Source organism: Aspergillus stella-maris, assembly GCF_047715825.1.
Source record: "Aspergillus stella-maris strain CBS 113639 unplaced genomic scaffold BDV14scaffold_67, whole genome shotgun sequence".
Lineage (NCBI taxonomy): Eukaryota > Fungi > Ascomycota > Eurotiomycetes > Eurotiales > Aspergillaceae > Aspergillus > Aspergillus stella-maris.
In genome coordinates, this window is record NW_027396861.1 from 136,706 (window position 1) to 158,238 (window position 21,533).

The 21,533-nt window shown below is 50.9% G+C and overlaps 9 protein-coding genes across 9 annotated transcripts; 4 read left to right on the top strand and 5 right to left on the bottom strand.

The window, feature by feature from the left end:
• Nucleotides 1–46: 46 nt before the first annotated feature.
• Nucleotides 47–2,302, top strand: sti1 (Hsp90 cochaperone STI1). Its single transcript, XM_073769986.1, has 4 exons — nucleotides 47–190; nucleotides 255–448; nucleotides 498–1,810; nucleotides 1,858–2,302. The coding sequence occupies exons 1-4, from the start codon at nucleotides 126–128 to the stop codon at nucleotides 2,008–2,010; spliced, it is 1,725 nt and encodes a 574-aa protein (XP_073624222.1). The 5' UTR covers nucleotides 47–125; the 3' UTR covers nucleotides 2,011–2,302.
• A 224-nt stretch (nucleotides 2,303–2,526) lies between these two features.
• On the top strand, nucleotides 2,527–5,066 carry BDV14DRAFT_180981 (uncharacterized protein). Its single transcript, XM_073769987.1, has 2 exons — nucleotides 2,527–2,760; nucleotides 2,844–5,066. Exons 1-2 carry the CDS (start codon nucleotides 2,691–2,693, stop codon nucleotides 5,012–5,014), a joined length of 2,241 nt encoding a protein of 746 aa, XP_073624223.1. The 5' UTR covers nucleotides 2,527–2,690; the 3' UTR covers nucleotides 5,015–5,066.
• Nucleotides 5,067–5,125: 59 nt separating this feature from the next.
• BDV14DRAFT_203972 (thioredoxin-like protein) lies at nucleotides 5,126–5,890 on the bottom strand (the record flags this gene model as incomplete). The annotated part of the gene is made up of 1 exon (XM_073774408.1): nucleotides 5,126–5,890. One exon carries the CDS (start codon nucleotides 5,888–5,890, stop codon nucleotides 5,126–5,128), a length of 765 nt encoding a protein of 254 aa, XP_073624224.1.
• Nucleotides 5,891–7,774: 1,884 nt separating this feature from the next.
• BDV14DRAFT_180983 (uncharacterized protein) lies at nucleotides 7,775–9,286 on the bottom strand. The gene has a single exon (XM_073769988.1). It carries the CDS (start codon nucleotides 8,629–8,631, stop codon nucleotides 8,152–8,154), a length of 480 nt encoding a protein of 159 aa, XP_073624225.1. The 5' UTR covers nucleotides 8,632–9,286; the 3' UTR covers nucleotides 7,775–8,151.
• Nucleotides 9,287–10,436: 1,150 nt separating this feature from the next.
• BDV14DRAFT_128581 (uncharacterized protein) lies at nucleotides 10,437–12,663 on the top strand. The gene is made up of 7 exons (XM_073766043.1): nucleotides 10,437–10,586; nucleotides 10,649–10,747; nucleotides 10,791–11,103; nucleotides 11,148–11,407; nucleotides 11,462–11,941; nucleotides 11,996–12,101; nucleotides 12,166–12,663. Exons 1-7 carry the CDS (start codon nucleotides 10,563–10,565, stop codon nucleotides 12,441–12,443), a joined length of 1,560 nt encoding a protein of 519 aa, XP_073624226.1. The 5' UTR covers nucleotides 10,437–10,562; the 3' UTR covers nucleotides 12,444–12,663.
• A 220-nt stretch (nucleotides 12,664–12,883) lies between these two features.
• BDV14DRAFT_203974 (uncharacterized protein) lies at nucleotides 12,884–13,279 on the bottom strand (the record flags this gene model as incomplete). The annotated part of the gene is made up of 1 exon (XM_073774409.1): nucleotides 12,884–13,279. One exon carries the CDS (start codon nucleotides 13,277–13,279, stop codon nucleotides 12,884–12,886), a length of 396 nt encoding a protein of 131 aa, XP_073624227.1.
• Nucleotides 13,280–13,806: 527 nt separating this feature from the next.
• On the bottom strand, nucleotides 13,807–15,599 carry BDV14DRAFT_211223 (putative salicylate synthetase). The gene has a single exon (XM_073776046.1). It carries the CDS (start codon nucleotides 15,486–15,488, stop codon nucleotides 14,115–14,117), a length of 1,374 nt encoding a protein of 457 aa, XP_073624228.1. The 5' UTR covers nucleotides 15,489–15,599; the 3' UTR covers nucleotides 13,807–14,114.
• A 1,327-nt stretch (nucleotides 15,600–16,926) lies between these two features.
• Nucleotides 16,927–17,798, top strand: BDV14DRAFT_203976 (class I SAM-dependent methyltransferase; the record flags this gene model as incomplete). Its single annotated transcript, XM_073774410.1, has 2 exons — nucleotides 16,927–17,067; nucleotides 17,133–17,798. The coding sequence occupies 2 exons, from the start codon at nucleotides 16,927–16,929 to the stop codon at nucleotides 17,796–17,798; spliced, it is 807 nt and encodes a 268-aa protein (XP_073624229.1).
• Nucleotides 17,799–18,292: 494 nt separating this feature from the next.
• BDV14DRAFT_128611 (putative cholinesterase) lies at nucleotides 18,293–21,251 on the bottom strand. Its single transcript, XM_073766044.1, has one exon. It carries the CDS (start codon nucleotides 20,818–20,820, stop codon nucleotides 18,655–18,657), a length of 2,166 nt encoding a protein of 721 aa, XP_073624230.1. The 5' UTR covers nucleotides 20,821–21,251; the 3' UTR covers nucleotides 18,293–18,654.
• Nucleotides 21,252–21,533: the final 282 nt, after the last annotated feature.

The following is a 21,533-nucleotide window of genomic DNA, read 5'->3' on the forward strand; positions in this document are numbered from 1 at the left end:
CTCGGAAATTTCCAGAAGCTCAGAGGTTCCTCAATATTAGCTGCGTCGGCGCCTGCCTTGTTCCCATCAGTCTTCCCTCTCTTACAGCTTACATTTACCTCTCATAACTACACTTCTTCCACACCATGGCTGACGCTCTTAAGGCCGAGGGCAACAAGGCCTTCTCTGCTAAGGACTACGCGACCGCCATGTAAGTATACCATACCCCGCTCGTGAGGAGTGAGGAGTGAGGAGCAGCAGCTAATATCGACCAGCGACAAGTTCACCCAGGCCATCGAACTCGACTCGAACAACCATGTCCTCTACTCCAACCGCTCCGCCGTCTACGCCGCCCAGCAAAAATACGAACAAGCCCTCACCGATGCCGAAAAGGCCATTGAGATCAAGCCCGACTGGTCCAAGGGCCACCAGCGGAAGGGTGCCGCCGCTCGTGGACTCGGAGACCTCCGTGAGTATAGCCACATTACTCATCGAGGCTTACATACTAATACCTGTAGTTTCCGCCCACGATGCATACGAAGAGGCCATCAATCTCGAGCCCGGCAATACGCAGGCCAAGAGCGGTTTCGAGGCCGTGAAGCGTGCCATCAACGCCGAAGCCACCGGCGACGGTGCTGACCCCAGCGGCGGACTCGGCAACATCTTCAACGACCCCCAGCTTATCCAGAAACTTGCCAGCAACCCCAAGACCTCCAGCCTTCTCGCCGACGGCCAATTCATGGCTAAGCTCCAGAAACTGCAGCAGAACCCGAACAGCATCGGAGAGGAGATGAGGGATCCCCGCTTCCTGCAGGTTATGAGTGTGCTGCTTGGTATTGATATGAGCTTTGGTGCTCCCCCAGAGGCTGGTCCTTCCGGTGCCGCCGAGGCTGAGGAGGATGTCCCTATGCCCGACACCCGCCCATCCGCCCCGAAGAAGGCGCCCGAGCCTGAACCTGAGCCGGAGCCCGAGGATGAGGAGGCAATCGCTAAGAAGAAGGCCCAGGAGGCTGGCGATGCCGAGAAGAAGATTGGAAACGATTTCTACAAGAAGAAGCAGTTCGACGAGGCTATTGAGCACTACACCAAGGCTTGGGAGCTAAACAAGGACGTTACATATCTTAACAACCTTGGTGCGGCCAAGTTTGAGAAGGGCGATCTCCAAGGTGCTATCGAGACATGCCAGCGGGCCATTGAGGAGGGTCGTGAGGTGCGTGCGGACTTCAAGCTCATTGCCAAGGCTTTCACAAGAATCGGTACTGCGTACGAGAGGCAAGGAGACCTCGACAAGGCTATTGATAACTACAACAAGTCTCTCACCGAGCACCGAACCCCTGACGCTCTGACCAAGCTCCGCAACGCCGAGAAGGCCAGAGACAAGGCCAAGAAGGAGGCCTACGTGGACACCGAAGAGGCTGAGAAGTCCCGTGAGCTCGGTCAGAAGATGTTCCAGGAGGCTAACTGGCCCGCTGCCGTCGATGCCTTTACCGAGATGACGAAGCGTGCCCCTGATGACCCCCGTGGATACAGCAACCGTGCCGCTGCTCTTATCAAGCTGATGGCCTTCCCCCAGGCTGTCCAGGACTGCGACGAGGCTATTGCCCGCGACCCGAAGTTTTTCCGTGCTTATATCCGCAAGTCGCAAGCCCTTGTGGCTATGAAGGAGTACAGCCGCGCCATTGACACATGCAGCGACGCCGCAGAGCACGATGACGGTTCCCACGCTCGCGAGCTCGAGCAGCAACAACAGAAGGTCCTGGATGCCCAGTTCAGCGCTCGCGCCGGTGAGAGTGAGCAAGAAACCATGGAGCGCATCCAGCGCGACCCCGAGGTATGACCGTAACCCTTTTTCCAACGAATCATTGCTAACTGTAGTAGATCATGTCCATTCTGCAAGACCCCGTCATGCAGAGTATCCTGCAGCAAGCCAAGGGCGACCCCGCTGCCCTGCAAGAGCACATGAAGAACAACCAAGTGCGGTTGCAGATCCAGAAGCTGATGGCGGCTGGTGTCATTCGTCTCGGACGGTAAACATAAAAGGACGACTAATGGTGGATAAATAATTCGTTACGCATACTCGTACTACTTGCCAAGGCATATCATGTTCATGAACCAGTTAATGAGCCGTTCAATATGATGATCATCTACGAATACTTGAGTTTCCATAACCAATCAGCCAGGTAGCAACCAGACTTGGCGTTAGTTATCAGTCTCCCAAGGCCACGACTCTATACAAATAGACTTATCTCGCGTGTCTGGACCTATCAAGGCTAGAGCCTAGAACACCAAGACCCTGAATCTAAACCCTGGACCGACCCCCAGGCTAAAACTCCGGACCCAGACCCCTATTGATCCTAATCGGGCTTGATGCGCCGACACCCTACGTTGCCCTGCACCATGATTGGACTGAACACAACCACTCAAGCAAGCCCCCTACAACGGGGACTGAACACAGCCACAACAGCACAAGCTGTTTGGAGACAAATGTCCGCGCGTGCAGTTGGGACTGTCGCATTCTGATACGGGGGTCCCGTCTTTAAGCTCGCAAGCTAACTGCTTATGTCCTGTCAGCTCTGGCACCATCTCAGCCCTCAGCCTTATGGATACGAAGAATGAGATCGTCACACCTTGAACCTTTCATCTATTTATATTCTGCTGTACTTTCTTCCTCTTCTTCCTTCTAACTTCATCGACTTTCTAACCGACAAACAATGGCAGAACTCCCAGAGACACCCCTCCCCCGTCGCGCCCTCCGCAAGGGAACGCGCAGCTGTGCAGAGTGTAAGCTTACCAATCAATTCCAGCCTCAATCCTTCTACCTACCTGCAGCGACATCGTCACTAAAAACAAATGAAATGATCTAGGTAAACGCCGCAAAACACGCTGCTTCTACGACCGACCTACAGACGCATCATGCGTTGCGTGTCAACGTCGCGGAATGCCCTGCTTCGGGCAGCAGTTTGTCGATGTCCCGCTAATGGACATGGGTGGGGAACAGACGATTGTTGAGCGGTTGAAGAGGGCGGAGATTATACTGGATACAATTACAAAAGACATTTCGCCGACGGCTCGGAATGGGAATGGAGGTGCAAATGGGCAGCGGAACGGCGAGGGAAGGAGTAGTGGGAGTCGGTCGCCTTTATATAGGGAGGGAGGTATGATGCAGGATGAACTTCCCAGGAGTGAAGGGAGTTTGGACGATGGTAGTGCGCTTGAAAACCACTCTGATGCCTCGGGACATGTAAGTTCCATTGGCCCTGTGGTACTGCCGTGGCTAATCGATCAGGTACAATGTCTGCCAAAGCTGCAAGTGACAGACCACGGTTTCGCTCATTTTGAGTATTACGACATGAACAACGCGTTGCATGCTGGGCTACCTTCTCAAGAAGACGCCAGCTTGCTCATCGGAACTGGAATGGCGATCGTCTTTGTCCAGGGCATCGTCAACCACTACGGCGATAACCTGCAATCTATCACCACACTGACGACTCTTCCTCCCGCCTCGGCTCATCCAGTTCTTCTCGCGAGAAAGTTGCTTCAACTAGCACTCTGCATACAGAGGCTTGATCCCTCGCTGAATGGAGGCGTTCTCAAACTGGGAAAGAGTCTACCGGACGCTATGTGGTCGTACTTCAACCTTGCTTCGAATATGGTAACATGTCATGAGGAGCTGCTCGACTCAATCGAGGGTGTCGAGTGTCTACTGTACCAGTCAGTTTACCTCATAAACTCGGGCAATCTTCGACGTGCTCTGGTCTCGCTCCGCCGTGCCTCGACAGTCGCTCAATTCATGGGCTTGCACCGCGGGGTTCCTTATGAGCGATTGAAACGATATGACCGGTCGACAAACGTTTCCGGTTCAGTGGCCTGGTCTCGCATCACGTATCTTGAGAAATTCCTCTCCTTGCTCCTTGGGATGCCCAGCGCAACTCCGCGGGCTATGGCTACACCAAGTTCGATGGCAACGCAAGGGAGCAGCGCGGACTGGTTCGAGAGAAAACAGACGGAAATCCTGGAACGAATGGTTGAAAGAAGCCAACAGCGCCACTACGATGACCTTGCGATGACTACTGCGATTGATCGCGAATTGAACCAACTGGCCAGCGACATGCCCGCAAAGTGGTGGGCTCCGCTGGATCTCAGTCAAAGCACAACAAGCAAAGACGTCTTGGTTAGGATTATCAGCGCTCAATTGCAAATTGTCCACTATAACCTTTTGACTGTGCTGCACCTACCGTATCTCCTACGAGATGCAAGCGATGACCGATACGTCTACAGCAAGACCACTTGCATCTATGCCGGCAGAGAAGTATTGAATCGCTGGATTGCCTTTCGCTCAACCGTCAAGACCGTCCTCTGCTGTCGCCCTGTCGACTTTTGCGCATTCACTGCCGCTCTAGCGCTCCTACTCGCTTACTTGGATAGCCACAGTCACAAGCAAGAGTGTGCGATGATGCTGACGCACCAGCGACTGGGTGATCGAGCATTGATTGAATCAGCACTAGAGACGATGAACGAGCTCAACGCGTTGAACAATGACGAGCTATCCAGAGAGACTGCCGCTCTGATAAGGAAACTACTGGACCTAGAAACTGAATGCGCCAAGGGAGGTCAGACATACAGCAGCAGCAGTGTTGACGGGTATGATGACACCAATGACGAGAATGTCCACCACCTGCAGATCCCATACTTTGGAACCATTAAGCTCGAGTCGCCATCAGCCTCCGTATCATCTTCACCCCCTCCTTTGATCCAATATCAGCCCTCGTCATACGGCAGTTACATACAACAGGTCAGCCCTAACGACCAGATTCAAGTACCACTCGGACACTCCCCGTTCCCACCAAGTCAGCCGGACAGCTACCAAAGCAGCTACTGCCAATATGACACGGAAATGCCGGACCTCATGGCGAGCGCCAACGACTGGGCTTTTCAAGGAGTTGACTCTACCTTTTTCAATGCATTATTTGCAGGGAATCCACCAAGCCAGTTTACAGATGATGAAGTATGGGGCGGATACATGCTTTCAGTTTAAGTCAAATTATGAACGATGAACAATTGAATACCAACAAATCACAAAATCCAAGACTACATAAACACCCCTCTATCTCCAACCCCAACTCCCCTACAATCCTAACCCAACTACCTACAAAGTATGAGCCGCAACAATCGGACCCCCCTGCGGCTCCTGAACAATCAGCAGCGCCGCCCACCCCTGCCCCCTCGCCTCAGGAACATCCGGCAACGGCAGCGTTAAATTCCCACCCTCCCAAACACCCGCCTTAACAATGCGCTTGACAACATTCCGATGAGCCAATTTCTTCCCCTTCGTCACCCCCTTCCCAATCTTAACATTCTGCACCGCGGGGTCGTAGAATATAACCAGGATTTCGTGCACGGGACTCTCAGCCCGATCACTATCAATCCTTAGCTCCGTATCGTTCGCGTCAAGCAGAATATTCCACCCTCTTTCGCGCCTGATAGTCCGAGCTTGCTCAATTAACCCCGTTGTTTCACCTTCGTTCGTCCCAGTCCCATCAACAACCCCATCCACAACCACTTCGGGCGTAAAAACACTCTTTCTCCCCCACCTCACCACATACCCGCGTTGCCTCGCATCCCAACTCTTAGCGGCAAAAGTATCACTCCACTCCGCCTTATCAAAATAAGTGACATTGAACGTTAAAAGCGCAATATTAGGGTTAACGCCGGCCTCGTGGATGCGTGGGACGTTCTTGATGCATGCTTTGCACCCCTGGCTTTGGAAGATTTCGGCTACGGTGAGCGGTTCCACGGGGAGGAAGCAGGCGTCTGTGTGGACGTGGGAGTCGAGTTCTTCGAGGGGAATTTCGGAACAGGCGAGGGGGGGTTTGCGTTTGCGGTGGAAGATTTTGCGGATTATTGTGGCCATTGTTTTGAATTGGGGTGGGTTGGGTTGGATGGTTGATGGTATAGGGTAGGATGGTATAGTATAGTATCAACGACGGGGGGGGGGGGGGGGAGATATTGTTTGTTTATCTTGGTGTAAATAGTATTGTTTAACTTTGTTGAATCTCAAGGTTCAATCAGGATAAGGTAAAGCAGAGCTATGTCTGTTCCTACGTGATATTGCCAGTATTTATATACCCTTTACCCCCCGTCTACAACCTCCACCACCTCCGCCGACGCGTGGGGTGTGAACCTCGTACCCGTGAGCTTGAAACACCTGATTTATAGAGAATCAAGGATGCTGCCATCGGACCCTCGGCGGAGCAGAACCGGCTGTTTGTACTGGTGCTGCCACTTGTTAGAGGACTCAATCTACTACATACCTAGCCAGCTATAGCCTCGGCGGGAAAGGTCCGCTCAGTTCAGCTGATGATGCAGAAAAGAGATATATAGAGGGAGGCCTAATTGTTGCTGCCGCAGTTTCGTCTTCCAATGGTTGAAATCACGGTTGTAATTGGTGTTGTTGATCTTTTGTCCATGTTGTATAGGAGGGGATAAACCTGTAGATATTGTGCTATGTAGATCTCGGCGGAGTATCGGCGGAGCGGTACATAGATCTGAATTGGGTATTAGCCCCCCCTAGCAAGGCCACATAAGGCTTTGCCAAGCAGAGTTCCCTCGAAGTATCAGGTTATTGCTCCTAAGCAGGACATACTCCGGGTTGAGGCTGGAAGCAGACTGTCCAGGCTTTTCTTATTGGGATCAACAGAAGCCTCGGGCACTGGAACTCGAAGGATCGACTACCTTGCTAGCAAACATGTACAGACACCTGTATAACACCCTTTCCTTGCCGTGTCTTTGACCCTTTTCTCTGCACGCCACTGACGAAATTGATGCTGAGGCTCATCCAGATAATCATGGACGCAGCTATCTGTCGCTGTTACTAAAGACTAAGCATAGGATTGAAGTCTCTTCCGGCGACGGAAAAGCAATTATGAGGGGTCTTAACTAGGCGAGGCTGTGCAAGGCTGGGCATAACTTTCAGCCTTTGGCGTGCATATCATGAAACTAGCACTTTAGCCAGTAAGATAGCAGTGCTTGAGAACATTAATCTTGGGAACTTGAGGCGGCTAGAAAGCAAGATCTCACTTGGTAGCTTCCTTGGCACGTGTTGCGCTTTTCCTGTTCTTTCGCTTGGCCTTCTGCGATTGTCTCTTTCCTCTCCATTTCATCAAAGTCAGGCTGGACTTTCTATTTTCTTTGGGTATTATCTCCTTTGCATTCTTATTTCCAGAGCTAATAATGAAAAGCAGTAGCTTTCAACCAAAATGAGCCTCGAATCCTCAGTCGCTGTACCCACAGAGGAAGACATTCTATTCATCAAATCGCGATTCCCACAAGCACTCAAAAATAACCAAATCGGCGTGATCAAGGAGATACTTGCTATTCCGGGCGCTCTGTCAGTCAAGCTCGATTACGATACCCCTACGCAGGATGGTTTCTCTGCAACAAATATTCCCCCATTGACCCTTGCGGCGGCAATCGGAAGTCCTAAGTCAATCCGAATGATATTGGGCCGAAAACCAGATTTAACGCTCCGCACACCCGCTGGCTCTACGGTCCTGCACCATGCTGCCCGTGATGGCCGTCTTGAGACCCTGAGCATACTGCTTGACCGAGGTGCTGCGCCCTTGATCAACATTCAGATGCAGAAAGGCAGAACGGCACTGCATCTTGCCGCATCTTTCAACCATGCTAAAGTCTGTGAGCTCCTTTTAGAGCACAACGCCAATGTCAAAATCGTGGATGATGGAGGTAGCCCTCCGCTCGAACTTGCAATTGCTGGAGCTGGCCAGGAAGACATTGTCAAGGTACTATTGCGTGCAGGTGCCGATGTTAATCATCAGTCAACGAAAGGTGGTACTGCTCTGCATGCGGCAGCCGAGCAAAACAAACCTGGCTGTGTTGAAGTCCTCATGAAAAACAACGCGAACCTTCAGCTACAAATGAGTGAGTTTGGTACACCTGTCCATCTTGCCGCTATTATGGGAGCTGGGGATGTCTTTCGCAAGCTTCTGTCATACGGAAGAGAGAATCTTACAATCCCGAATCGCTTCAGCCAAACACCCTTTCATTTGGCCGCAAAGTTGGGTCACGCACACTTGATTCGCATATGTTTGACCCACGGGGTTGACCTCAATATCACAAATTCCGATGGCGATACCGCTCTTCACACGGCGACTTTCATCGGCCACACGGAGGTCGTAAATGTTCTGCTGGAAAATGGTGCCCCCGTGGACACTCACAACATGAGAGGCAACACGCCACTGCATTACGCATCGGCCAAGGGACATGCAGATATTGCTCTGAAGCTTCTGGAAGCCGGAGCCGATGTGGACTCGAGCAACGAAACCAAAAACACCCCTCTCCAGCTGGCTTGTGGTGATGGCCATGAACAGCTTGTTCGTCTTCTCTTGAAATATAATGCAAGCCTAAACACATGCAATAAATACCAAGAAACTGCTCTCCATCTGGCGTCGTTCTATGGACATCTGGATGTTGTGAGCCTACTTCTGGAGCGCAAGATGAATATAGCAAGGCGAAATGGCAACAAAAACACTGCCTTGCATTTAGCATGTGGTAATGGACATGCCAAAGTTGCTGAACTGCTTCTAGACCATGGTGCAGAAATTGACGAAAAAAATGGTATTGATCAAGCGACATCTTTGCACAGGGGTTGCTGCGCAGGACATGTCGATATTGCCAGGCTGCTTCTGGCAAAAGGAGCAGACATCAATAGCAGTGACAAGTATGGAAATACATCTCTACACAGTGCCTGCTTAGAGGGGCACGAGAAAGTTGTTGAATTTCTCATCGGTCAAGGGGCAGACATCTGTAGGTCCAACAGTAGGGGGGTAACTTCATTTTATGACGCATGTTGCGCATCAAACCTAGAGCCACTTCGTCCCATGCTTCAAGTTCGTCCTGGACTATTGCGAACAGATCCTCGCGGCTGGTCTGCTTTGCATATCTGTTGCTTCGAAAACCGCGTAGCGGCCGTGAAGCATCTGCTAAAGGACATCCGAATTGACCCTACCATCTGCACACAAGCGGGAGATACTGCTTTGCAAATTGCAGCAACCAAGAAGCACGAGGAGATTGTGTTAGAGATTCTGAGTTCTCACCATTACTACCCCCAGGATGGAGTGGGCTCCAGCGCTCGTCTGACGAGCGATGAAGAGATGAAACACGTACTCGACGTGGTCAATACGTTTATGATGAACGGTCATGGTCAGCAGAACATCTTCTTCGGCCCTGTCATGTATTGGGCTCTGGCCAACAACCAAATTGCGGTGGTCCGCAAGGGTCTTGAGCACAGCTGCAGTGGTGACATTCCGCTGTTTAGAGGAGGAATAAATTGCCTACATGTCGCAGCCCAATATGGGCATTGTGATCTCATCCAATATCTCCTTACACAGATGGATCCTCACGGCACTACAAGGAATGGTACAACTGCTTTGCACATGGCAGCATCTAACGGCCATCTCGATGCAGTGACTATTCTCCTGGATAGGCTCTCTGGCAATCTGGACGAGATCACTTTCGCCATCATCCAGCAAAATGACAGTGAAGAGTCACCGCTATCCCTTGCCGTGGCAGGTGGACACCACATTGCCACCAAACTCTTCTGGCCCGAACTGATAGGTTTCGTGAAAAAAAGACCAAACTTCATCAAGCAAGACCCGGAGAGAGCAGAGCAAATTGTCGAATTGGCCGCGAGGTTGGAAGTCCCAGGGAATGAAGTTCTCCTGCGCCTGATATTGACGACCTGGTTTGAAAAGCCCAAGAACATGTCGGATACTTGGACTGTTCTTCATTTAGCACTGCGTCACAGCCAAGTGGCAGTCGCCTGGTGGCTTTTATCAAATGGAGCGCACTTTGACAGCGAGGAAATAGACCTTGCTCACGCCATACTGCAGGAGAGAGCCGATGAACTCGCTCTAATGATGACAGACCTCCTTCACAATCCTCCCCAGATTACTGAGCATGCATCTGTAACACAGAATGATCGTTCTCTACGACATCCAGAGCTATCCCCGGACTTGAACGGTTCCCAGAACCTTCATTTAACACTGGTCGACTTCTATTCGAAACAACGCAATATTGACCTCCACTACGTAAAGCGCGACATCAAGAAGATCATATATAGCCCTCAGAATGGCCCAAAAAGAGTAATGCAGGAGGCGACCCAAAATGACCGTCGTGCACTCAGGTCTCTGAAAAAGGAACTGCTACTCAAGGGTTACAGTTCGAATTCAAGACTCGAGGAAGCCACCGATCAAGCCATCAATAAAGGCCAAGGTCAAACTACCTTGGGGAACTTACAATTTCGCTGGCTGCATGTTCCAGCTAATCATGTAAGTTTTTATGACACAGAACAGCTGCCGTTACGAGGATTGTTCGTTGACAAAAGTTATATAGGTACAATTATTGGAGGTACGAAGGCCCAGCATTTCGTTATGCCGATACTCATTTCTCTCCAGGATCTAGTCACTGTCATCTCCATCGATGCAGGCAGAACCTTGAGGACGCACCGTCCGTTGATCACCTTTTTTAATAAGAGTTGTGTTGCTGTAGCGGCGGGTGGAAGCAAAATGTATATGAAGCCGCAGTGCATGGTACGTCTCACTCAAGCGATCCGCATGGCAAAGGGACAAGAGATAACATTGTCTTCTTATAGCAAGAGTTCGAGGAGAGCGACAATAACAAAGACCTTGGACCAGATAAGAATGATGATGTCGACAAGGTTCCGAGAGGACGAAAAAGACTAGCACTCTATGTAAGTACTGCTATGCATTCTCGTATCATTGCTAACATAGCAGGTGCCATACTTGACTCTAGGGCATCTTCAGGATGAGGCCCTCATAACACAGACTCAGATTGGGCATGCAAGGTTCCATGAACCAATGACCCTGGATCAATACTTCTATGCCACGCTAGATTACACACATGACCGAGATGACGATCAAGTGGTATCACGGTACATCGAGCGAAAACTGACTGGAGAAAAACATGCATACCCAAAGGTCAAATTGGCAGAAAAGGATGCATCTCATAAGGCTCATTCGGGGTTTTCCCAGACACCCAAAAAGATCCTAACAGTCGATCAACTCTGGTTATGGACTGTGGATGATGGTAAGGATTTCCCTTGCCTATGGTTTCTGGTCTAACGTGCGCAGAAACGGTGATCACCAGTACGACGCAGCCACACGGTCAGTCTGAAGACGTACTGAGTGCTGGCATTCGTGATTTCCTCATGTCCAACGAGAGCAAAGGCCGCCATCGACGGCCGACAAGCATCAATGCCATGATCGAACTGATTCTAGGTGTGGCAACCGACCGTTTCGCTCAGCGAAACATTCCAGTCTATTCCTCTGAAACGAAACGGCACGAAAAGAAAAGCACACTCGAGATATTTCGAGAGTCGATCAGGAACGTGGTAAGTCACTTGGGTCAGTTTTCGAACTAGAATTTTCTGACTCCATTGTCTTAGGCAGATACAGAAGCTGGATTGTTCAAGGGCTTTCTGGACTCTCTCGAGACGGAGAGCAAGATTAAGCAGCCTCGCAAAGACCGGGCTTTTATCAAGGACATGCCCCGTAACCCCTATCATGTTATATCCGAAGAGGCGAAGCTTCTCACCGAGATCAAAGACATCTGCGATGAACTCATTATCCTCCAAACACTCGTCAAGGCCCAAGAGGATGTCTGGAAACAGTACTTCCAGACGGAAGACCTGGATAGATTCACTGGATTTCAGTATACCCACCTTTGCACTCCTACCTTGGTATTCCAAGAACTACAGGATATGCTAGTCGAAGCAGGCAGAGTCCAAGATGCAATCCATACACTTCTAGACCTGCGTCAGAAGCAAGCCAGTATCAAAGAAGCCGAATTCGGGCGCCAGCAGGCCAATGACACCGCGAAGCAGGGAAACATCGTCATGGTGTTTACCATTGTCACTATTGTCTTTGTTAGTACCAGGCCGTCCTAACTCCATTCCTGAAGCAGAACTGACTTTTCAAAGCTACCGCTCTCCTTCCTCACCTCTCTTTTTGCTCTCAACGTGGCGGAGTTTCCCCATCAAGGTGAAGACGTCGTGTATCAAGGCTGGTGGATATTTCCGATTATATGTGAGCAGCTTCTTCATTTATTCAACTGTCCTTTAATCAGAACTAGCTAACCAAGATCTCGAAGTCGGAGCATCAGCATGCGTCTCCATCCCATTCATTCTCCTCGCCCTCAAAGTGGACAAGGTTGTATCACTCTGGGACCGTATCAGATCGTCGAAGCAACACAAAACAAAGGGACATCAGAATACCACATCGACTTCTCATAGTCAGAATCAGAGTTTCGGTAGCATTTCTGCACCTGAGTCGATGGTTGATGGCTACTCCTTCGAGCACCCAAAGACTCGACCTGCTTTGTTTCAGTATGCGGTTCGGAGGCATGCTATGCCGGAGGACCCTTGCTGAACAGCAGGGAGCGGGTTGGGCTATTCACGTAGCCTCAAGATTCCGACGAGCCATTCGCTGAATGGTTACGGTAACTACGGCCGAAACCTTCCACTCTCCCACTCTGGCGTACATACCCTACAGCCTCGGACTCACCTCTCTTAAAAGACATGTAACGCGCTGTCAGGGTGGTAACAAGGACGTTACGCCTGGATTCGAGGTTTCGTTGACAGCTTGGTACATGGTCTGAGATATGACGGTGGCCGAGGGCTGGGAGTCTACGTACCCTATATCTACTTAAGAACTGTCTGCCTACCTACCCAGGTACCGTACCCGATGGTCCACGGAGGACAGCCACCTAGAATCAGGGGTATATCGTGTTTGGTTAGTTCTGAGGGGATCTGAAGCAGTTGCACGTCTTTGTGCTCGGAAAGTTCAACATGGCGAAATCCTTCTTGAACTTAAATATCTGGTCTGCCGGTCACGAAGAAGCGCAGATTCACACCAATCTTCTCTCGCTGAATCTTTGGTAGTTGTTCGACGATAACGCTGATTTTGTTATTCTCGTTCTCGTATTCATCCAACGCATCAATAACAATGACAAACGTCAGTTTCTGTCGCGACGGAGATTGAGTTGTCCTCAATGGATCCAGGAAAAGAATCTTGAACTGTTCACTTATGGCGCGGCTGTCTAGAGACTGGTTTGTCTGAATGGAGTCGTAGAGCGCTTTCTTATATGGATGTACTTTGTCCTTGAGTTGCATTGCAAGGGTAGGAAAGAGATTCCTTGGGTTTCTGCAGTCAGCATCATCTCTATTGAAGAAGAACAACGCGCCGAGGATCTTCCTCTCATTCATCTTTCTGGCCACGGTGCGTGCAATGGCCAACTTGCCAGTCCCTGCCTCCCCATCCAGCAAGAAGATCGGTGCTCCCTCTGGATCATCCACCCATGCTGTGATATCCTCGATCAGCCCGACCCTTGTGTCTGCAAAGCACTCCCTACGCCTCTCGTTGCTTTGGAAATCAAACGTCGCGTTCCCCACACTGGCTTCACATGGTTTTCAAACCATAAATTCATTGGTGGTCTGCAGGGTGCTTCTTATCTCTGTTAACCCTTCCAAGACCTTGCTAGTATATTCCTGCTGACGAACTGCATGCGCTGCTTGACCTAGATGCTGCAAAAGAGCTTCGTTCTCGCTAATGGCCGCCTTGATCACCGTCAACAAAGATAAGAAGGATGCTAGCCAGACCTGGCTTTTAAACATTCTGCAAGAACTTTTTAGTAGACAAGACATTATTAAGACAAGTATTCATGACGCTCCGAACCCTAGGGAGCTCTTTGGTATTGGTTAAGACAATCAGGGTTTTGTAAAGGCCTCGTATGCCTATGTGGCAGGCAAGGAAAAAGCAATACAGGACAACTCATCCCAACCCCTCAGTTGAAACCATCAAGACCTGCCGGCTACTCGTTTCTGATGTCGATGTATGCAGATGCTTGGGCGGTTTTATTTTCGGCAGGTACCGTCCGCATTGGAATACGACAGTCTACGTATAGGATGGATTTGATCTATTGTCGGGGTTGACGGGAGACTGGGTCGTCACCATATTGCCCCGTACGCAGGAGCAGACCAGGTACAAGCTCTAGCTTACAGCGGGGCTGATATATTGATTATCCATGGAGGATCATCTTTATTACTGCAGTAAGGTGTCCTGGCCAACAACATAAGGCTGCACACTCGCCAGTTTCTCCGTAGTCTCTGCCAACTCCCGCTCGGGGTTCGAATGCGCAACAATCCCAGCTCCAGCTTGCAACCATGTCCTCGTTCCATCCTGAAAGACTGCCCGAATGGCATTCGCCGCGTCAATGGGGTCGTTGCCCTGGATCAGCAGGACAGAACCCATATACAGCTCGCGCGGGTGTGGCTCTAACGCCCTCAACTCCTCCAGAGAGACACGCTTCGGGATTCCAGACCCCGTAATCGCAGGCGATAGGGCAGGGAGAGCATCCCATGCATCCTTTGTAGAGCAGAGATCCCCCACGACGCGCGAATATAGATGCTGTACACTGCCTCTCGACACAACGGAAGCGAGGACCTCCACGCGCGTTGATCCAGGCTCGCATATTTGACCTAATTTCTCCAGTGCTCCCTTAACCGTTAGGGTATGCTCGTAGATCTCCTTATGGTCATTGAGTAAATCCTGCTGCAGCCGCGTAACTTCCGCCGGTGTACCACTGCAGCTCCTTGTGCCCGCTACCGCATCGGTAATGATTTTTGTGCCCTTGACCTGAGCGACTACCTCGGGGCTGAAGCCCGTAGACTGGTACCCTGCGTGACTGAAGCAGAATGTTCGCGCGGGATTGTTTGATCGTCGGCCGTGGAGTAGGGATAAGGGCATATTGACATGGCCGCCATTGATGGTGACGATGCGCGAGGGGATCACCTTGCTGTATTTTCCTGAATTAACCCGAGCTAATGCGGTGCGTATCTGACTGAGAAATTCGTCGGCATTCTCTTCAAGATTAATGGATAGGGGAGAGGAGGAGGCAAGTGTATAGTGTTGGTTCTGCTTCTCGCGGAAGGCACTGCTGCGCAGGAATTGACAGATATCTTGGGCTTTCAGCGTGTCATGGCTTGTTACTGCAATATTTGTTTCGCCAATAGTAACCACAGAAATTGGAACCATCAAGGAGAGAAGAGGCCACTGTCCAGGGAGGTAAGCCTCCCCTCTTAGATGCGCAGCGTAGTCGTAGCCCGCGTACCCAAAAATCAGTCCGTCGCCATCACTATGAGAGTACTCGGCGACGAATTTCCTCGCAATATCAGACAGCGGTCGGTCAACGATACTTGTGCTGTGGCGGTCGTCTCTGCCTCGGTAGATGGTGACCTGCTTGCCCGTAGAATCGATTTGCAGTGCTGCCCGCTGCCCAATCCCAATGTACCATGTCCTCTCGCGTTCGTACGCGTAGTAGTCATTGTCCTGGTATTGAGTCAGCAGCCTGACGGTTGCCTCTAGGGAATCAATATGGTGCGGTAATGTCAAGGAACAGATGGTTGGGCGCGCCATTGTTTCGGGGAAAGTCTGGGAAAATCCGGGTGATTATCTGGGCTAGAATGTTGATAATCGCAAGTCGAACCCTATAGAGAGAGATGCTGGATAGCTGGCAAGAGGGCTCCTGTCTGGTAGCTTCTCCTCTCTTCAGCTAGCAATGTCAGACAAGTTTCACCATTGACATTGACACAGGCTACAGAGTAAAGATCACCAGCATGGAGCTAGGTCGTCAGCGCTTGATACCACAAGCACATTGCGTCCGCCCGTGGAACGCCAAAATCCTGATTATTGCATTGTTTCCCTCCGCTTTCTATTCCCCGTCTGAATGCGCCCGAGCTCCTCCCTCAGAGACTCATCCGGTACGCAAACTGGCTGCTGAACTTGGACTCGGCCAGCGCCGGGTCATCCGTAAACATATTGCCATGAGCAAAGGGGAATCCATTTCTATGCACCAGGGGTGCCTTGGTGTTGATGTTCTTGTGGAGGACATCTAGCAAGCTACTCCGGGGAATTGCTCTGGGCTTGGATCTTTAGGGCATCTGGGAAACTGCAACCCGGGGCCGGTGCCTTGTCAAATCGTATCACTTTGTCTAGGATGCTGCATAACTATTTCCAGGGCGCGATTTAAGCGTCATAGCGCGGGCCTCAGTATTGGCTCAGTCGACTCAGGGAGGCCCTAGCTGCATCAAAGACTGCATTGGCCGAGTCCATGCGCAGCAGTCCGTTGTACAGCCCCAAATTGCTTGAATTCCGGCTCTCTCCCGCCCAACGGTTATTCCAGTGATGACAGATAGGCAGGAACTCAAAGCCGTTGCAACCTCACAGGACTCTGTATCAGGTAGGCCCCATTGTCGACAAGCCGATATTTGAGCCCATTGACTTTGCGATTCAATGTGGTACTCCAGCACGCCAGCTCTGTCATCCCGAGCACAGTCACACTGCTCGGCAAGGGGTGTTCCTTCGTTCTTTTCGGAACCAGTTAGTCAATCTCGACGTATCGACGCGTTCCAGACCAACTAGGCAGTAAGTACCGTCAAGCTGCGTAGCTCCTTCTTCGAGCCTGGAGCTCTACAGCTGGCCCTTCTGCCTATTTTGGAAGGCGCACCTGATGCCCAGCATAATTTCCAGCATCCAGTAGAGCTCACGGTTGTGTCTTAAACGTCTCCACCCTTGGTTAAGAAAAGAAATCCTGGTTTCTTTTGCACGACCGACATGAAGGACCAAAACCTGATACGTCCTGGCACAAGCGGCTATGTACCCCGTGCTGTGAAAGTTTCTAGCCTACCTGTTCATCTGCGAGATACACATCTTGGTTTTTCATTGCGTCCCGGCGATATGTCCTCAGCTCCATTCATCATTCGGAGGACACTGGCCCTATCCGGGTAGATGCTCTTCTCACACGACACTTTTTGAAAGCTGCAAGTTGCAAACTACAACCCACGAATAAATCGTCATGACAAAAGGAAAAGGATATATCCAAATATGGAATGAAAAAGCCGACCTCTCCACCATTCTCAGCGACGAAACCAGAAGCCTCTTAATACAATACGCTAAAATCCCAGCATCTCTCATAGAGAGACGCATCAGAGAGATAGTAAGCAAGCAAGCAGAACAACTCCCTGCCCTACCTAACCAGGCCGTTCTCTTACACCTTGCTAGGCGAAAAAGGCATGGACCATCGAACAATACCCCTGCTTCCAAAAATTCTGGTTTCTCCAGCCCGACTTGTCCAAGTCCACCAGCTACATGTCTATCTTGAACAACATCCAATCCGGTGGTATTTTCCTTGACCTTGGCTGCGGGTTAGGGCAAGACATCCGACAGTTGGTGCATGACGGCGCGGCCTCCCAGAACCTACTCGGTCTCGAGCTACGACAAGCCTATATCGACCTCGGTTACGAGCTATACCAAGACACACAATCCCTTAAATCCACATTTCTCGTACAGAGCTTCTTCACCGATACACCCGAACTATCGGCTCTCACAGGGAAAATCACCATCATAAACTCAGGCTACTTCATGCACATGTGGGACCGCGAAAAACAAGCTCTCGTAGCCAAACGCATGATATCTCTTCTTTCCCCAGAAAGAGGATCCCTAATTACAGGGGTACACTTTGGCAGTGCACAGGCGGGAACATGGGAAGGTGCGAGGAACAAGGTGATGTTTCTGCATAATGCGCATACATTAAGGACGCTTTGGGCGCAATGTGCTAAGGAGACTGGGACAAACTGGGACTTTCGCTGTGTTGTTGAGGAGGATGAGTCTTGCTGGGATATGGATTCTGAGGCTTGTCATTTGAGATGGGTGGCCGAGAGACTTTGAGGTCCAAATTTAGCTAATTGCAATGATTAAATGATTCAATAGGCCGATTAACGTCGGTACTCTAGTGGTTTGCATACTGGCTTTTGGTATTTAGAGCAAGGTGGTCTTCCATTGGATTCCGAGGGCTGGCTGACGGGTGTAGTGCATTTACCACGATTCTGACATAAATGTATTAAATCTGCACTTGGGGCTTTACATCTGCCTTCTATAAACTATCTACTTGATTTGGTATACAAAAATACCCCCTCCCAACTTCCCCTTCCCTTAATCAACCTATCGGCCACCCACCACCACCACGCACTCACCAAACCAACCCCTCCTTCCCACGCCTACAATCCATATATCCCCCATTTTTTATTAATCTAGTACATACAACCACAGGGTGTGGAGAACAGGGCTTCCCGTCCGCTCAGCCGTACTTAAGCCACACGCCGGCTGGTTAGTAGTATGGTGGGTGACCACATGCGAATCCCAGCTGTTGTATGTTTTTGCTGATTTTTTTTACTATCTCTGCCTGACTATCTCTGCGAGCGGAGCCTCGAGATAGGCCTTTCTTGGTTGTTGGTGATGGTTGATGGGTGGGGAGATTGGGAGTCTCGGAGGGAGCCACAGGAAGGAGTCAGGGCTTTCCATGGATACAAGCTGCGAGCGGAAGCAAATTGTGGACTAGGAACCAGGGTACTGCCAATCTGGTTGAGATTTCAATTGTATAGCTTGAGCTCACATTATGGACATTGTTAATTCGTATATACATCTCATATACATTATGTACACATCGTCCATCCATATAGAACACAATCTCTGTCCACGGTATTCCAGAGAGGATCAGAGTCTCTGAAACTGCAGCAAAGTCTGCTTAAGGTGTATACCCCGCGTTCTCAAACGTAAACCCATGCTCCTCAAACACAGCACACTGCTTACTCAATCCCGGATTGGCAGCTCGCGAAGGCGGCATCCCCAACAGCGCAAGGGTCTCTTCACCCTCTTCAAATTCTTCAATCCTGTACCCATCGGCACCAAAGACCTCCAGCGTAGCCGCATAAGCGGGCCCACGAATCTTCAAACCCTCCACATCCGGATTGGGGTCATGAGATCGGAAGAACGAGCCCCAGATATCATTCAATATCTGCGAATGATGCAAATCACTCACACCATAATAAGGCTGCACGCCCTGCGTCTTGGAATTAAGTGTTCCCCATGAAGGCAATACATCTCCCGCATGGCAGGTCGCGTTATAGACGGGGTTCGGGAAGCATACTTCTGGTGTACTTCCAGAAGAGTTATGCGAGTGGCCTTTTGTAATCTCGACTTCGTAGAGAGAGGGGAATGATGCGCGGCCGCCGTTCCGTAATAGGTGTGCTTGCGGACATGTCCATTCTGAATGTGTTAGTGCGGATGCACCTGCTATGCGCACGGAGTCGATTTGGTTTGGGTTTGTGGGGAAGGCAGTGCTGTTCACTAGGGCTGCTGCTAATTCGGGAGGGTATGCGACTGATAACAGGGTATTTAGTCCCGACTGAGTAGATCCCAGTTGAGGGAGGAGCCGACCGACGTAGACCGCTGCTTCGTCGGAGACGGTAGTGAACATTGTTGGGACGCGGTTGGGAAGTGTGTTTTTCTTTAGCAGGTTGTGGAATTGGTCGTCTATTACGCCCGGGCCTGAATCAGAGACGATGGGCATGAATGGTTCAATCGAGGCGAGGAGTTGGCTGGATTGGAGATAGTGCGAGGCGACGTTTGTGGCGATTGCGGATGTCGCGGCTTGAAAGGCAGTGGAGTTGCTGATGAAGTTTGTTGCTGGGGCGGCGCGAAGGCAGAAAAGGAGGGAGGACTCGCTTCGCGTGTTGTTGCATCCGACGGCTTGTGCGATGTAGGGAGTTACCAGCTCTGTGTAGACTTGTCGGGTGTACCAGGGGAGATCGAGCGGGCTGGACTGGATGAGGGCAGCATTGAAGAGACCGCGCGCGGCGGTAGAAGACAATAAAGTGACGACACTTTGACCACCAGCAGACTGCCCGAAGATAGTAACATGCGCGGGATCACCCCCGAAGGCTGAGATATGTTCATTGACCCATTTCAAGGCGAGAATCTGGTCCTGAATGCCGTAACTGCCGGTTGTAAGATTGCCAGTCGTCAAAAAACCCAGAGCGCCAACACGGTAGTTGACCGTGACAACAACAACGTCGTTGCGACTCGCAAAGTTACCGCCGTCAATGTCGATAATTGAAGCACTTCCACTCGTAAACGCGCCGCCGTAGAAATACACAGCAACAGGCTTACGCACTGTACCAGCGCGTTCCGGCAAAATCGGCGTAAAAACATTCAAGAACAGACAGTTTTCGGAGATCGGCATTGCAGTCGCTCTGCCAGAAACAGCCTGAATGCACGAGTCTCCAAGTGTAGTCGCATTCAGCCTCTTAGGCCCGGAATACTCCTGCGGAGGCGCAAGCCGCAGCTCATCAACCGGCGGATCCGCGAAGGGTACACCTAGAAACCGGAACGAGCGCGCATCGCGGTATCCAGTCAGGGTATAATCATTTGATTTGACAGTAACTTTCGAAGCCTCGACCACAGTCCTATCGATATCCTTGGTGGGCGGGACACTAGAGGTGCAAACAACCGGATAATCGCGGTTACAAGGAACAGGAACGGCCTTCTTTTCCCGGAGCGAATACGCGACACACTGACCTCCCACCCAGACGTAGTCGTCCGCACGGAGGTCGTTGTTGTAAACGAGGTGATCTAGCTGATACACTAGCTCGGAACGGTTTGCGGAGGGGGCAGCCTCGAAGGGGAACAGGCGCTCCCCGATCGCTGCGCAGCGAGATTTCGCTTTTGCATTGTCCAGGCGGTCGTGCACGAGCACTGCAGAGGTGCCGTTGTTCGCGGCGCTGAGGTAGTTGTACTTGAGTGCTTGGAGAGTACCCAAATCGTGAGGGCTAGGAATTCTGTCGCAATCCTTGTCTTTGGTAGGGGCCGCAACGGCCAGGCCGCAGAGCAGAGCAGAGAGAACGAAGCGCATTGCAGTCCTGGGTAAGGCTGCCCTCGCGGAACAGAGGGAACAGAACTCTGGGTCGAAAAGTGGATGCGACTGTCATGTCAAGCTGGGCGAGGGCGACAGCGATTACTTATAAATTAACCTCCTCACGTCCTGCATGGCTCGTCAGCGGGGCCAGAGCCCAGTTCAAGGCTCAAGAACCGCAGAATTGAACCTAAATGGAAAGCAACCCGGTCCAACAGGCTCATCCGTTCATGCCGGCGCAGGCAGAAGTTGGAATTGTCGGTGGAGGTGCCGAGCCATCCGAACCAGCAATTCTTCATCATGATTCAGGGAACGGAGAGAGGATCCACTGGAGACTCCACGCGTGGGGACAGTAGTTAGACTGAGGGGAAGCTGGGCTAGCGTCATTTTGCTTGTAGAAGAGTATATGATTTAATGTCCCTTCTTGGCGTGGTAAACAACTTGGAATGAACAGGATCGAGGGATTTGGAGACGGAGAGAATCTGATTGATGGATTCAGTGGATGGTCACGATAGCTGCAGTGCCCTAGGATGAAGCCCTAGTTCCTGTTTGGGCAGAACTCCGCATGGCTTCTTTTCATGGACCCCGAGTTGAGTCTCAGGAGTCAGGACATTTATGTCAGATTCTCCAGGATATACCTATTCCAATAACATGGGGTACTCGATATCCGAGCCCCCACTAAGCCTCCCTAACTCGTACCGATCGGAAGTCCT